Source organism: Antechinus flavipes, chromosome 2 (assembly GCF_016432865.1).
Source record: "Antechinus flavipes isolate AdamAnt ecotype Samford, QLD, Australia chromosome 2, AdamAnt_v2, whole genome shotgun sequence".
Lineage (NCBI taxonomy): Eukaryota > Metazoa > Chordata > Mammalia > Dasyuromorphia > Dasyuridae > Antechinus > Antechinus flavipes.
The window spans coordinates 244,463,009-244,477,966 of record NC_067399.1 but is presented as its reverse complement, the minus strand read 5'-3'; the positions used below and the strand labels follow the sequence as shown (position 1 = coordinate 244,477,966).

Below are 14,958 nucleotides of genomic sequence, written 5' to 3'. Positions count from 1 at the left end.
GAGAGAAAAAGAGGGAGAGAAGGAAGGAGGGAGAGAGAGAGAGAGAGAGAGAGAGAGAGAGAGGAGAGAGACAGAGACACACATACACACAGAGAGAGAGATAGAGAGAAAGAGAGAGAGAGAGAGAGAGATCGAGTGGGTGAGAGAGACAGAAACGGAGAGAGAGAGAAGGAGAAAGACAGAAAGGAGAGAGAGAGAAGGAGAGAGAAAGAAAAAGGAGAGAGAAAAGGAGGGAGGGAGAGAGAGAGAGAAGAAAAGAGAGAAAGAAAAAGGAGAGAGAAAAAGAGGGAGAGAAGGAAGGAGGGAGAGAGGAGAGAAGGAAGGAGGGAGAGAGGAAGAGAGAGAGAGAGAGAGAGAGAGAGAGAGAGAGAGAGAGAGAGAGAGAGAAAGAGAGAGAGAGAGAGAGAGAGAGAGAGAGAGGAAGGAGAGAGAGAGAGGAGAGAGAGCGAGCTCTGAGTTTTACTGGCTGCTCCTCCCACTAGATACAACCTCCCGCTGCCTCTGTCTGCAAAGCAACATTCAAACACCACTTTGAGACTTGGTGTGTGTGAGAAGTGAAGAGAGAGCGCAGAGCTGAGCTGAGGGCCTCCCCCCCCCCCAAAAAAAAAAAAAAAAAAAAAGGGTTTTGAGCAAAAAACAGTCCGCTGGGGAGATTCATTTCTGTCGTCTGCCTTCTTTATGTGGATCTTACAATCTGAGGAAGAACAAAAGCAATATTGAAAAAGTTAGCCATGAGAAATGCCTTGCAGTGGCTATCTGGGGAAATTGTGTAGCAAGTGACCAGGGCTCTGAGGCAGCCTCTTTTCCCCTCTTGCCTCCAAACTTTAACTGTATTTAATGGTCAAGTATTTATTTGGATCCCCAGGCTAGTCCAGTTGCTTTTTTTTCTCCCCTGCCTGGGGAGCTCTGTGAAGCAGGAGAGATGCATGTGGTGTGGCTCAAGCCGGGACCCCCCAGCTTCCTGGTCCTGTGGACTCCCCTCTTCCTTCTGCTGCGCTTCATCCTGGCCGACTTCACCCTGGATAATGAGGTGCACTCCAGCTTCATCCACAGGAGGCTCCGCAGCCAAGAGCGCCGGGAGATGCAACGAGAAATCCTCTCCATCCTGGGTTTGCCCCACCGGCCCAGGCCCCACCTCCATGGCAAACAGAACTCAGCCCCCATGTTCATGCTGGATCTCTACAATGCCATGTCAGTGGAAGAGGAGGTCGGCGGAGAGGAAGGCCAGGGCTTCTCTTACCCTTACAAACCCATCTTCAGCACCCAGGGTCCTCCGCTAGCCAGTTTGCAGGACAGTAACTTTTTAACTGATGCGGATATGGTCATGAGCTTCGTCAATCTGGGTGAGTGGGATCAATGGAATTTGCTTTCCCCCTACAAGGTGGGACAGAGGGTATGGTGCTCCAAGGTGTCCCTATGGGAAAATGATGGGGAGGAGGCTGTTAAATGGGCAAAGGAGATCCCCAATCTCCTTTGTGGAGTTAAGAAGGCGAATTGAAAAGGGGATTTGGGTTTTTGGTGGAAATGGCAAGGATTGGCGATAGAAAGGGCTCATAACTTTATTCTATCAGATCGGAGGAAAGTAGACTTTCTTCCTGAGATCACTTTGAAGTGGTTCAATTTCTCTTTGCTATAATGAAGTCATACGCCTTTAACTGTCTCGAATTCCCCCTCTTCCCCACACCCTCTCACCAGACACCTTTCTTCCCACCTGAATTCCTCCTCCTTCCCAAAACAGAAAGCGGATGTTTTTCTTTGCCGGGTCTAAGGCGAACGTGGACTGGGAACGTTCCCAGGTAGGGAAACCCAGCGTGCGTGCGTGTGTGTGTGTGTGTGTGTGTGTGTGTGTACATACAGGGAAGGTCTTCTGAAGTCTTTCTGTCTTTGCTGGCTGCTGCACCTCTTGGGAAGATGTAAAACCGGGAGAGGCAAAGAGCAAGTGAGATTCGGCACAGTTCAAAGCATCAGGCTTTGAGTCATGTGAATGCTCCCAGCTAAGGCAACTGCAAATGGACAGATCCCAGTGGATTGGGGGAAGCTGCCTTAGCCAGATTTAAAGGGCCAAGCTTCTGTTAACCTGTTTTCCTTCTCTCTCTCTCTCTCTCTCTCTCTCTCTCTCTCTCTCTCTCTCTCTCTCTCTCTCTCTCTCTCTCTCTCTCTCTCTCTCTTCCCCTTCCTCCCTCCCACCTTTCTCTTATCTCTGCCCTTCCCCCCCATCCCCTCCGTGATTAAATTCTGACTATTTAATATAATAACGTACTCTCCTGGCCAGACTTCTGTGAAGGAAGTTCTTTCTACTACCTTGTAAAGTTGTACCTGACCTTTCGTTTGGCTTTCTTGCACCCCTTTAACTGAGCTCCCTCTAGCAGATGGATTTTGTTTGCTTTCTGACAGCAATGCCCCTTCTTGAGTCAGCCAAGTTTGAGTGAAAACATTGCCATTGCAAGCATTCTATTTAAAATATATAATGATAGGTCCCTGGCTTACTGAATCCATTTTAAGCATTTATCACGTGTGGCTCACAAACCACCAAACATAGAGATTGGGTGTCTCCAAATCTCGGAACTGAATCTGAAGGGTAGTTTAGGGAATGGGCCCCACATTCAGACTCCACCAGGCATCCACAATGGCAGGAAAGTTTGGGGGCTTGGAAAGATGCCATAGCATGTGTGTATGTGTATGTGTGTGTGTGTGTGTGTGTGTGTATGTGAGAGAGAGAGACAGACAGACAGACAGACACAGAGAGACAGACAGACATAAAGACAGAGACAGAGAAAGCAAGTTCAGATAGACAGCTGTCCATTCTTTTTCTTGGCCTTGGGGGGGGAGGGGGAGAGGGGAGCCATCTATTGGGAGGACCTTGGAAAGGTGGGATCTGTAATCTTCCTAGAACCTTTATCTCTCAAAACTCACATCTCTGAGCTTCTCATCTTTGGCAAAAATAATAATATAATTCAACTTGAAATATTGACATTTATCAAATAATAAGGTTTTAAAAAAAATGTTTCGCTTTCTCACCCAAACAATTCATAAAATCCTATGAAGTAGGAAATAAAAAGTTACTTGTCCAGGATCACATATGAATCAGATCCTGTATATGAATCCAGAGTCTCCTGATGCCCAAGTTCAGGGCTCTTGCCTCTATACTTTCCTATTGGGTTCTTTTTTTTTCCTTATTCTTTTTCTTCTTCTTCCTCCTCTTTTTTTCCTTCTCTTCTCTTCCTCCTCTTCTTCCACCTGTAGATCTTTCTCTCTCCTCTCCCCCTCCCATTTCATCATATTCAACTAGACTGTTCTCTCAAACCAGACATTTTAGATGCAAAGTGTAGAGCTGGTATTCAAATATTTAGTTTCTGAGATAACATTATTATCAGAGTTTCTGTTTTCTGTGACTTTCATTTTACATGTGTAAGCTACTACCATAGCACAGAGAAAACTGGAACAAATGGCTTGTGTGTATATTTAAAATAATAATACTAAATCCATACAAACCCAACTAACGCAAAAGAGGAGGAAGGGTAAATGTTAACTTCTTAGGTTTTAGGGAGGCAGCTAGATTTAATAGAAAGACTGTGTGATTTGTAGTCAAGACACTTGGGTTCATATCCCCAGTTCTGATACTTACTATGTCTTCCTGGGTATGGCCATTTAACCTCTCTCCTCCTCGGTTTACTCATCTGTAAAATGGGAAAGTAATATTTAACTTACTGGGTTGTGAGAAAACATTTTGTATGGACCTTCTGTGTGAGCTTTTATTAAAAACTTAGTTTCCAGGGAACTTTGAAAAATGTATTCTCATTCCCTCTCCACTTCCTCCCCACCCCCAAATCAATTGAGCTTCTTAAATTAGACTATATTTTTTCTCCTTTAAACTTGCCCTGGGAATAAGAATACCTGCCTATTCCCCTTCATCTCGTTGTATAATGCACTGTATTAATTATTGCCCTTGGTAGGGTGGGAAGGGGGAGTAAAGAAAGGGAGAAAAGAGTACAGTGTGGAAGTCTTCAAAGAGTGCGCCAAGTAAAGCAGAGAAGTCGAAGCTCTATATTAAAATCCTGACTTAGTCCATTAAGGAGACATTTGTTCAACCCTGACTGGCTTTTGTAGTCAACTCTGAAAGCATGAAAGTGTCCTCCATGGAGAAGGCTCCATTATATTGAATTACTGTCAGCGTGGTCAGTCATTAGTTACTGGGCAGGCCAGCTCCAATCGTCTCTTATAGACAGGTGGAATGATTGCTAACAAGGCACTTTTGAGAGGTTTATCTGTGCTGTTTTGTTCCCTTGTCATGGGTGCATGCCGGGACAAGCTTAAAAAGGACACAGATCCCAGTGGCTTTCCTCCTCACTGTGTGCACACCTTTCAACCCGTTATACTCATGCTGCTTTCATCTTTAAAGGACAAAGACTGACTTGTTTGTGGACGTCCTAATGAATTAGACCAGCTACCAGCTAGAATACACATTCAAACGCTCCTGGCTCCAATGTGTGTAGTTTTCTGGTACTTCAAGGGCAAATTAGAAGAGTTATTGTGGGGGTGGAGTTTTTTTTTTTTTTAAGATGAATGAATGGTTAGATGTAGTTTGTATTAAACCTTATCCCAGTTTACTAAAAGGGACAATTCCCACAGATTACTGTCTTTCAAAGCTAAGATTTTGTTTCTGCTCAGAACCAGAAAATAATACAAATATTGTACGCCTAAGGAAAATACTCATCTCTCTGTAGTGGGGATACAATTATTGTATCCCTGTCCTGTCTTTGTGCTGATGGCATTCGAAACTTTCCTATAAGTTGCTACTCTTTGGAATAAGAAGGTGGTGTACATGAGAGGGATGAAATATGGTATATAATAGAAGGGGCAAATTTTCCAGAAAGCCAGAAGTAATGGAAATGAAAGTTTCAGAAGTAGCCTTCCAACAAAGAGCAGCCTCTACAATAAAGCAGAATGTAATGTTAGACAGTTAATTCACGTTCAGATTTTAATGGGCCTGGATATTTGAGTTCAATAGCAAGATTTGTAAACTGGTTTGGATTAACAAGCCTCTGACTTCTCTGTGTAGATTAATTTTGGAATTCAAAACAGGCTACTCACTAGAAAACAGTCCCAGGGCAATGCATGGTTTCTTAACTGAATCCAATTGGAAATCCATTCCACTTCTCATATGGAAAGTCAGGCCACTTCATAATTCTTCTGAAGAACCCCAGGCGTCAGGGATGTGCGATTAGTGTTTATTCCCGGGTGCAGGTTATAAAGGAAGTAAATAGTTTCATCTTTGAAGTGAAAAGAGAAAGTTGAAAATTAGTCCTCCTTGGAGTCTACACATAAGAGTAGCTTTTGTTAATATAAATCAAGAAACCTGAAGAGCCTCTAAGTTTTTTTTATTATTATTATTTTATTTTATACCATCTGGCTATCCTTTTTGTTGACAAGTGTTTGGCATAAGGAACTATCCTTTTGCCCTTTAATAACAGGCCCTACCACTGTAGGGTATTAGAAAAAGATTCTGTAACAGTTTAAAAATTTCCTTCAGGGAATACTTTATAAAGTGAGCATGGGCTACAGGCATCTGCAGCTGTAACCTGGCTTGTGTTAAAATTTGGAAGGGGCTGCTCTACATTCCAGCACACTACAGGCCTTCATTGGTGTGTAGCCAAAGGTTAATATAGATGTCACACAGTTTTTCTGTGGAGAGCCTTAGATATAAGAGTGCACATACAGCTGTGTTTTTAGTAACCCTTTCATAATCACTTCTTTTAAACCTCATTTTCCTCTTCTATAAATCAAAGATTTTTTTTTTTTTTGGAGAATATTTGACCTGGATTTGAACTTATTTGATCTTCCCTGTACTTCCCACTTGAAACAAAGCAGATTAAATCTTGGCCCTCAGTGCCAGTGTAGAATCCCATGATTCAGTCCATACTTTAGACCTAGTGGTCAGATTTTTTTTTTCAGTAAAAAAGGTGAGACAGGAACAACAACAAATGCAAACAAGGACAGAATCAAGAAGATGTAAAAAAAGATAGAATTTTAAAAGATAAATTATTCTTTTGTAGACACTCAAATTCATCTTGATACATAGTTCATATAATATTTACATAGTTCACAGCCCTATCAGAATTCCTCTTGTCTGAAAAGAAATGATCACATAGCCAAGAAACTTAAATTGCTAGAGAGACAACTGAGGATTGAATTCTGGGGAAAGCACTGTCTCAGTTGATTACCATTTAGTGTGAATATCATTCTCTAAGGCTATGCTTGGTCCACTGCATGATGTGAATGTCTTGAACCTTTCTCATCTCAGCCGGGCTGGACAGTCAGTCAGGGTTATTTACCACAAGAAGCTGGACTCATTAATTTCTTAAAGATAAACTAGTAAGGCCTCTTACTGTTGACAGACTCCTTTTTGGCAGGATACTGCTGTGTTTTACCTTAATACATTTTGGCAGTGTCACTGGGGTTAAGGCTGACACAAGGATGCGTGCATCCTGTCATGTTATCGTCAGAAGGAATGCAGGGATTAGGCTTAAAAGTGGTGGTGGGTGAGTGGTGCAGCTGTGTACACTTATTATAAAAGATTTAAGTCCCACTGGTAAAATCAATATATTAAATTGCAAGACCCTCTGTTTTTAATTAGTTTAAATCAAATATGTTGTTAGTACCATTATGCCTTCCTCTTCTCCCAGTGAGTGAGGAAATGCCAATATTTACATAGAAACTGTTAATTTGCGGTGAAAATGATAACACATTTAGCTTTACACATCCAAATTGCTCTAACTTGATAAATACCAGAGCAATGCCGAGTTGACACATGAAGTCATTTGAGCAAAGGCACACAGTGAAAGGACATATATTAAAAATGGCAATCTAGAAAGGATATTAGAAGATGCCCAGCACCCAGAGAAAGAAAGTAGGTTTGATTCTTGAGGCTGTGCTACCTTCATAGGTCAAATCACCTATTTTAGAAATAGTGGAGTGACCATTAGTCTCTATGCACTGAGCCAGTATCAAAATTTTAATTGAGGTTCACCATTCATCCTTCTACCTTTCATTAAGAAATAATTTCTTTTAAAAATCACTAAAAAATTAGTGTGCAGATGTTTTGAGTTGGATATGGGTTTCAGCTCCTACAGTAGACTGTATCCTTGCACTGAGTAAATCAAGGGCACAGTATTTTATTACTAGGCTTCAAATAGTTTTCTTTCCTAATCTTGAGACTGTTTATAGAGGAAGAGGTTTTCTTTTGCTGCAAATGATCCCCCAATGCAAAAACCATTGCCATCACCATACTGGCTGCTGATTATTAGCAGTTCAATCGATGGTGTTCAGCTGCAGTTGAATTCTGGTTCTTGGAGCAAATAGTATTTGACAAATAATATTTGACAAAAATGTGACTTGATATTTCTTAATACAAAACAGATATTTGGTATCGTTAACCTTCACTGATGAAAAATTGCCAGCATCAAAAGTGGACTAGCAATGGAAATAAACATTGGGTTCCCTTTCTCCCAATAGAAAAAAAAAAAACCCAGGAGTGTTTATGATTTTGAGGAATATTCCAAGTACATGAAGTTTGACACATACTTATGTAAAATTCAGACTAGCATGGTAGATTCTGTTCTTTCAGCATTTGTGTCAAACTACATGTTGAATGCAGTGGAAAGCCTTCGCTGATCCAGATTGAGTGGATTGAATTAATGGCAACTCAGAGAGTACAAGTTTTAGTGTAATTGCTTTATTGTTTTGGAACCAAGATGCTTATAATCTGGTTCCTGTGCAAACATGTTTAACGTGTGTTAATGTGTTTCCAAACCAGACCCTCTCAGCAAAATTCTGCTTTTCATTAATTGACATCGGTAGCATGGTACAGTATTTCAAAGAGCTGGCCAAATATAAACTGTGTTTCCAATTTCCTTACTTTCCTGTGTTTGGAATGCCAATGTTAATTTGTTCCCGTGGAAGAGTGAGGGCTGCCAACCACAGTTTTATATAAATGGCTTTACAGTGCACAGCTCCCAGTGTTCAATGATGCTTAGGAATGTCCTAGACTTCTCGTGACACTTTTGTACCTAATGCTCTGTATAGATGAGGGATGCTGCTGGTGCTGGTATGCCAGAGAAAAATATTCATCATTATCAGAGTAGGAGAGAGAAAAGAACACTGGGGTTCTCTCCCATATAGCTGATATGACCATGAACTGGTCATTTTACTTCCCAGGGCTTCAATTTTTAAATTTGTAACATAAGGATCATCATATTTGCAATGCCTATTTCCTGGGATGCAAAGAGAGTGCTTTGTAAACCTGGAAGAAACATTATATAAATGTAGATTTCTTGTTATTTTATTTAGTTTTTCCACTGTTAAACTATGAATTTTTATCACTGAATTTCCTTGACCACCTTAGATGTGCTGTATAGCCTCTATATTCTCTTTCTTTTTACACACGATGTGTACCGTAGGCTCTAATTGTTATTTGGTAGCTGTAGTTAGTTCTAATTTTCTGTTTTTTTTGGTAATTCAAAAGTTAGTTTTTAAAAATTACTTATTGGAATAATACTGTTATAAAGTCAGGTTAGGCTTTTTGTTTTGGAGAGCTAAACTCATCCCTAAAGAGTATCTGATGAGGAATGAATGAAGTGCCCTGTCCAGGACATATTGTCATCCTGACCTTTTAAAATCAGTCAGTCTTATTATATTTTAATTTGACCTTAGTGGGGGGCAGGGAGGGAGAGAAGTTTTCCTTTCTGGAAGACAATCAAAGTACAAATTGTCCTACCTTCGACTGAAGTTCTGTTAATGAATGCTTCTAGTTTGCCTATCACAACTTTCCCACTTTATTACAACAGGTGTGGGATCTACCCTCTGTACCAGTGTGATGCTATAACAACAAACAAAGTGTTGTTTTGGTTCACTGAATTTAGAAGTCTTCTGAGAGTAGAGAGAGAAGGTAAAAAGCGCCTAGCTAAGGAAAGGCACTTCAAATCATGTGCTTTGTCACTCAAGTCTTCCCATAAATTACCTTCAGCTATTTCTAAACTGTTTGAAAAATTTAACCCAGTGAGTATTAAGTTTCCATCCATTTCTGGGCTCACGTGGTAGTCTTTAACATCTTTATCTTCCTGGAGTGGCTTTCAAGTTAGAACCTTTTGTTGTCTGGTTTAATTAAATTTGGCTGGGAATGAGAACTTTCACTGTTTCCAGAACCTAGGGCCTGCATATTCTTATTTTCACAATTTGATTTACATTTGGAGGGCAATTTAAATTCAATTTTGCCTTGATAAAAAGATTTCAGAATTTTGTAAGGTGGGACTTGGTATGGTGAGCCTCAGATTTAGAGAACCAAAGGCCTTTCATCATTATACTCCTTAAACTTAGTAGAGAAAGATCTTTTAATATAATTAAGTCATTTTGTACTTGACTCATGGGTACTTGACTTATGCCTGGGGGGTGTAAAATAAAGCCTCTGTTGGTCCATTTGTCTGAATTACAATTATAGACATTAGGGAACAGACATACAGCATTATAGGGTCCTCTTGCTTCAGGGAAAATATTGGTCACTTAATAAGGGAAATGCTACAGCAAAAGGTTTCACAAGCAAAATGTATTCACTTCCATTCTGTTTTGTATAACTGGTATATATTTAGGATTTTTTCCCCCCTGTGGATAAGTAAAATCCTATTTTCATCAATTAAAGTACTTATCTCACCCATGATATTTAAAATGTAACAGTGATTCTCTTCAGTTTTCTTCCTTCCTTCCTTTTTTTTTTTTTTTTTTTTTTTTTTTTTGGTATCCAGTGAAAGAAACAGATTTGTTAGCATTGATCTTGATTTTGAAGATATTAGTAAACAATAAATGAGAGTTCCATACTTTTCTAATAGAACCTTAGGTGGCCCTTTTCAGTTTTGTGCTGTTTGAACTGACTGAAATTTTTGAATTTCAGTTGTTTTTCATGCCAGATACATGCTATCTAGCACACTTCATCCCTCTCAAGCATTTTTGGCACCAAAATTTTAGACTATGTTAACTGTTTCCTGATTTTTTTTTTTCTTTTTAGTTCATGATATACACTTGGGCATTTGCCAGTACACACTCGGGAAAGTTGTCTTTTCTTCCTTTCTGGATATTGACATTCCCCCATCACATATGCCCTTCACGTGGGACATGGAGATATTATTAACTTAGCAACAATTGAACATGAGTTTTGGGTTTTCCTGGTGGTAAGCATGGATTTGTATCAATCCATCTGCATTTTCTCATTTGGCGCCTTTTATGACAGAGGGCACATATTTGGAAGAAGGTTGCCTGGTATTAGAGGATGTCTGGCTGTGAAGAGATCAAGGCTTACTTTCTAATTTGCTGCTTTGTTGATAATTTTAAAATTACAGCGTTTTATTATTTGATCTGATAATATTGTGTTCAATTCCTGTAGCGACTGAACCATGACCTTGGTCTTCATGTGCTAATAAGCTGAGCTAATTCATAGTTGTACAATAGTCCCTTATTTCTATGCAATTTTTCCACAATCCTCCCATTTTGTTCTCTTATTTAATATTGATTTTCCACCTTAATTTGTGTCCAGTGCATCAAACTTAAAGTAAATTAAAAAGATACTAAGAGACTAGGCGAGCAGATCTCTTCTGAGAGTGATAAATACTCATTAAAAAAAACAAAACAAACAAACAAAAAAAACTTGAAATAAATGCTCTAACAAAACAACCTGTGAAAACGATTTTTAAAAATAGTTATTAACTTTCAAATTGTGCTTTATGTTTAATAACTATACCATGAGTTAGTTGTTATTGGTATAATATTCCTACTCTACAGATCAGGAAACTGAAGCCAAAAGAGAACATCAAACATGCTCATGATCACATGGTTAGAAAGGTTAGAAGATGGGAATCTCCATTTGGAAGAAGGGAGAGAAATAATGAGTTTACACAATTCTAGAACTTTCAAAATCACTAGAATTGAGATTTAAAGAGTTAAACATGCTAATTGTTCTTTCTGACCTTTAAAGATTATAGATTAGTTTAAGTAAACACTGGAATGATTTGGAAACTATCCCACTCTTCCACACTCCTTACTCCAGACTTTATCTTGGGAGTTAAGATGATCACTGGGTCCAAGAGATCAATGTGACAAGAGTGAAAGACGCTCCTTTTCTGGTAAATTATAGGTAGCCTTTGTGTTTCCACTAAACAGAAATCTTGGTAAAGCAACAATTTGGAGATTTTTGAATTACAGCAGCTATAGTTTGAAGGGAGACAAAATATGTTTAGGACAAGTATTGTTTCGTATAAAGTACTATATTTGATATCAAGAAACTAGGATAGAATTCTGGATTGTGACACTTACTAGCTAAGTGTCTATGAGAATGCCCTCTCAAATGGAAGTTTATCTCTCTGAACTTCATCTTCGTAGGGGCTGGGTAAGGATTTTTTAATCTTTTTTTTTTTTTTTTTTGCATTAACCTTATGAGGTCACTCTGTTCCCCACTCCTTCCTACAAAAATTCCTTTTTTCTCCCCCTAACTTGAAATTGAACATTCATTGAGAAAAAGACTTTTAAATGGCTGTGGGTCTCATAATCTACATTGAGTAATAAATGTTTATATGATATAGGTTGCTGGTTGACTGTTTCCTTTTGGAGGAAACAATAAAGGCACCTACTTGCATTTTAACTACTTTACCACTGGGCTCTTAATTGCCTTATATCCACTTAATAAATCGAAGGGGAGAAGAACCAAAAATCATCTCTGTTTTCTTACTGTGACTCTGGCTGTTTTGTGTCTTAGAAATTCCTCCGAATTGGGTGCTGGGTTATTTCTCAAATGGGACACTGGGAAATTGAGGTAAAGGCTTTAATATGAACCACACACTCCCTCCTCTTTCTCTCCTTCCCCCACCCCCCTTTCACATGGAAGTCAGTGGAAAAAATGGCATTTCAAGGCTGATGGTCTCTGCTTTATTTTCCGGTTGAAGAGAACACAGATTGTAATCAAAATGTGAGCCCTCTCTTGGGGACTAGTACTGCTTGGGACTGAGACATTTTGATGACTTAGAAATGGAGACAGGAATAAATATGAGCCTGCCTTGATGGCAAACCTATTAGCACATCAGAATCTCTGTGTACTTAGCCAAATTGTTTTTTTACACTCTCTAAAGATATAGTTATCATTGAACAGTGTTAGTACCTATTTTTGTCTTCTCTCTCTGCTATTATAACCTCTATGCAGGATGCCTTATCCAAACTTGTAATTTCTCTGAGACTGAATTCAATGCTTTGCACATAGTAATTTCTTAATAAACATACTTTCCCTTTTCTTCCATTGATAAAAGTAGCATTGTAAGGTTTATAAAGCACCAGCTCCATATAACATTACCTGTTTCATGTGGATAATTCCCATTTTAAACATAAAGAAGATAAGGTTCAGAAAGATAAAACTACCACTTGAGAGGGAATCCTCATGGATACTAGGCTAGTAAATGTCACATGCCAAAATTCATTTGTAATTCTGTTGAAGATGAAGTAACACTGGACCCAGAAGTTTAGTTGACATTTGCTATCTGTGTGAGGCAATTCACACACCTTCATACTTTCTGAAACTCATTTTCTTTATTAGTCAAATCAAAGTATTAGGTTAGAGAACCTCCAAGATACTTTTCATCTGTAAATATATGTTGTTGCTCAATCATTTCAGTCATTCCCCATTCTTTGGGATCTCCTTTAGGGTTTTCTTGGCAAGATCCTGGAATGCTTCGCCATTTCCTTCTCCAGCTCATTTTACAGATGAGGAAACTGAGGCAAATAGGATGACTTGCCCAGAGTTACACAGCTAATAAACATATGAGGCCAGATTTGGATTCAGAAAGATATTTTTCTTATTTTATCACCAGATGCTCTTATTTCAAGTATATCTTCTTCTCTGGGTGATCATACAGCCTTTGTTTCTCCTAACTCACCTTTGCAAATGTCTTGATATGGAAGGGTGCCAGGGGATCACTGGAATAGCAGATTTCCTATGTTAGCGAGAGAGAGACAGAGAGAGAAAGAGAGAGGAAGAGAAGCAGAGAGAAGCTCCGAGTTTCTTTTGGTGCAGAAGTGGCAATTGAATTCTAAGATAAGTCAGGACCAGACTGAGCCACCGGTTTTTCCCTTGGCAAGCAAAATAGAGCAGAAATACACATATCTTAAAAAATCAAAACAAAATAGGAAGCCCCAGTACCTCTGCCCCACTCCCAATCATTTAAATGGTGTAATAGGCAATGCTTGTAAGTTTTTGCCAAGCAAACATTTTTGTCAACTCTAAGACCAGCCTATCTGCACGACTGGTTTTGTTAACATTTTCACCAGGAAACCTCTGAAGTGCCTCCAGACTTCCTGGCCCAATAAGAAAGTTTGTAGGGGGTAACAACAAGCCCATTTGTGCCAAATTTCATTGGGTTGACCTAACTGCACCAGAACAAATGTTTTGTTTCATGAAAAGGATGGCGATTTTTCAGTCTTTGAAACATTTGTAGGCAAAAACAGCGTTCCTGACTGGAGTATTTGCATAGTTAACATTGAAGTAAAGTTTCAGTATTTTGGGCTGAGACAATGGAACAAGTAGTAATGGCATCATCTGAAGTATAACATGACAAAGAGATTCTGGATTTGGAGTGAGGGGATTTCTGACTTTCTCATTTGCTGTGTGATTTTGAACAAACCACTTATTTTTTGGGGGGCCTCAGATTTCCTGTAAAATGAGTGTTGACCTAGAGAAAACTCTGGGGTCTCTTCCATACTAAAGTCACTGTAGGATGTAGACATGGAGTCAGGAAGACCCGAGTTCAAATCCAGCCTCAAATTTAGTAATGTGTGACCCTGGGCAAGTCACTTAACTCTGCCTCAGTTTCCTCCTCTGTAAAATGAGCTGAAGAGGAAATGACAAACCACTCTAGTATCTTTGCTAAGAAAATCTCAAATGAGGTCATGGACATTGCTGAATTGATTGAATAGCAACAATGATCTAAATGGGTGATACAGTGGATAGTAATGTTATAGTTGGAAGTCAGGAAGATCTGACTTCAAATCTGGCCTCAGATACTTCCCATGTGACTTGGGACAAGTCATCGAATCTCTTAGTCTTAGTTTCTTCACCTGTAAAATGGATTTAATAATAATACTTTCTTCACAGAGTTTTTAAATTTTTAATACTATTTTATTTTTCCAAATACAAGCAAAGATAATTTTCATCATTCATCTTTGCAAACCTTTGTATTCCAAATTTTTCTCCCTCTCTCTCTCCCTCCTGCATCCCCAAAAGAGCAAAAATAACCTGATATAGATTAAACACATGTAGTTCTACTAAACATATTTCCATATTCATCATACTATACCAAAAAAAATCAGGGGAGAAAACATGAGAGAAAAAAAGTCTATTGGAATTGGCTTGAATTATCTCATTGTTGAAAAAAACTAAGTCCATCCCAGTTGAATATCACATAATTTTGTTGCTGCCTCACAGGGTTGTTTTAAAGAACAAATATATAAAATATTTCACAAGCATTAAAGTACTACATAAGTATCAGTTTGTATTATTATTTTAATCATCCTTGTAGGGCTCACTGAAAGACTCCCAAATCCAATCTCTTATTATAGCCAGTAGAGTTTCCACCCTCAGTTGCCTAATTTTTAAGCCGTTATCAGGAAACCCAAATGGGTTATATTCTCTAACCTCCAAGCCATAGGTCATAAGTATATTTATTGAATTATGACACCTAATAACATCTCATATGCAAGTACTTTATTCACAAATACTTTGAAAGGTAATGTGGCATAGATATTATCCCCATTTTACAGACAAAGAAAGTTACTTAAAGAAATAAGGCTGCATATGTCAGAGCTAGTGTGTCTAAATTCCATTGTATCTGAGGTGGGAATTGAAGTTAGATTTTCTGAATCTAAGATGACAGCTCT

General features: G+C 38.9%; 1 protein-coding gene across 1 annotated transcript in view; it reads left to right on the top strand.

Moving 5' to 3' along the window:
- The first annotated feature begins 425 nt into the window (after nucleotides 1-425).
- The window catches only part of BMP7 (bone morphogenetic protein 7), a 95,344-nt gene continuing 80,811 nt past the window's right edge, over nucleotides 426-14,958 (top strand). The window contains exon 1 of the mRNA XM_051976639.1: nucleotides 426-1,343. Within this exon, the coding sequence (XP_051832599.1) occupies nucleotides 923-1,343 (421 nt within the window). The 5' untranslated portion in view covers nucleotides 426-922. The remainder of the gene's footprint in view (nucleotides 1,344-14,958) is intronic.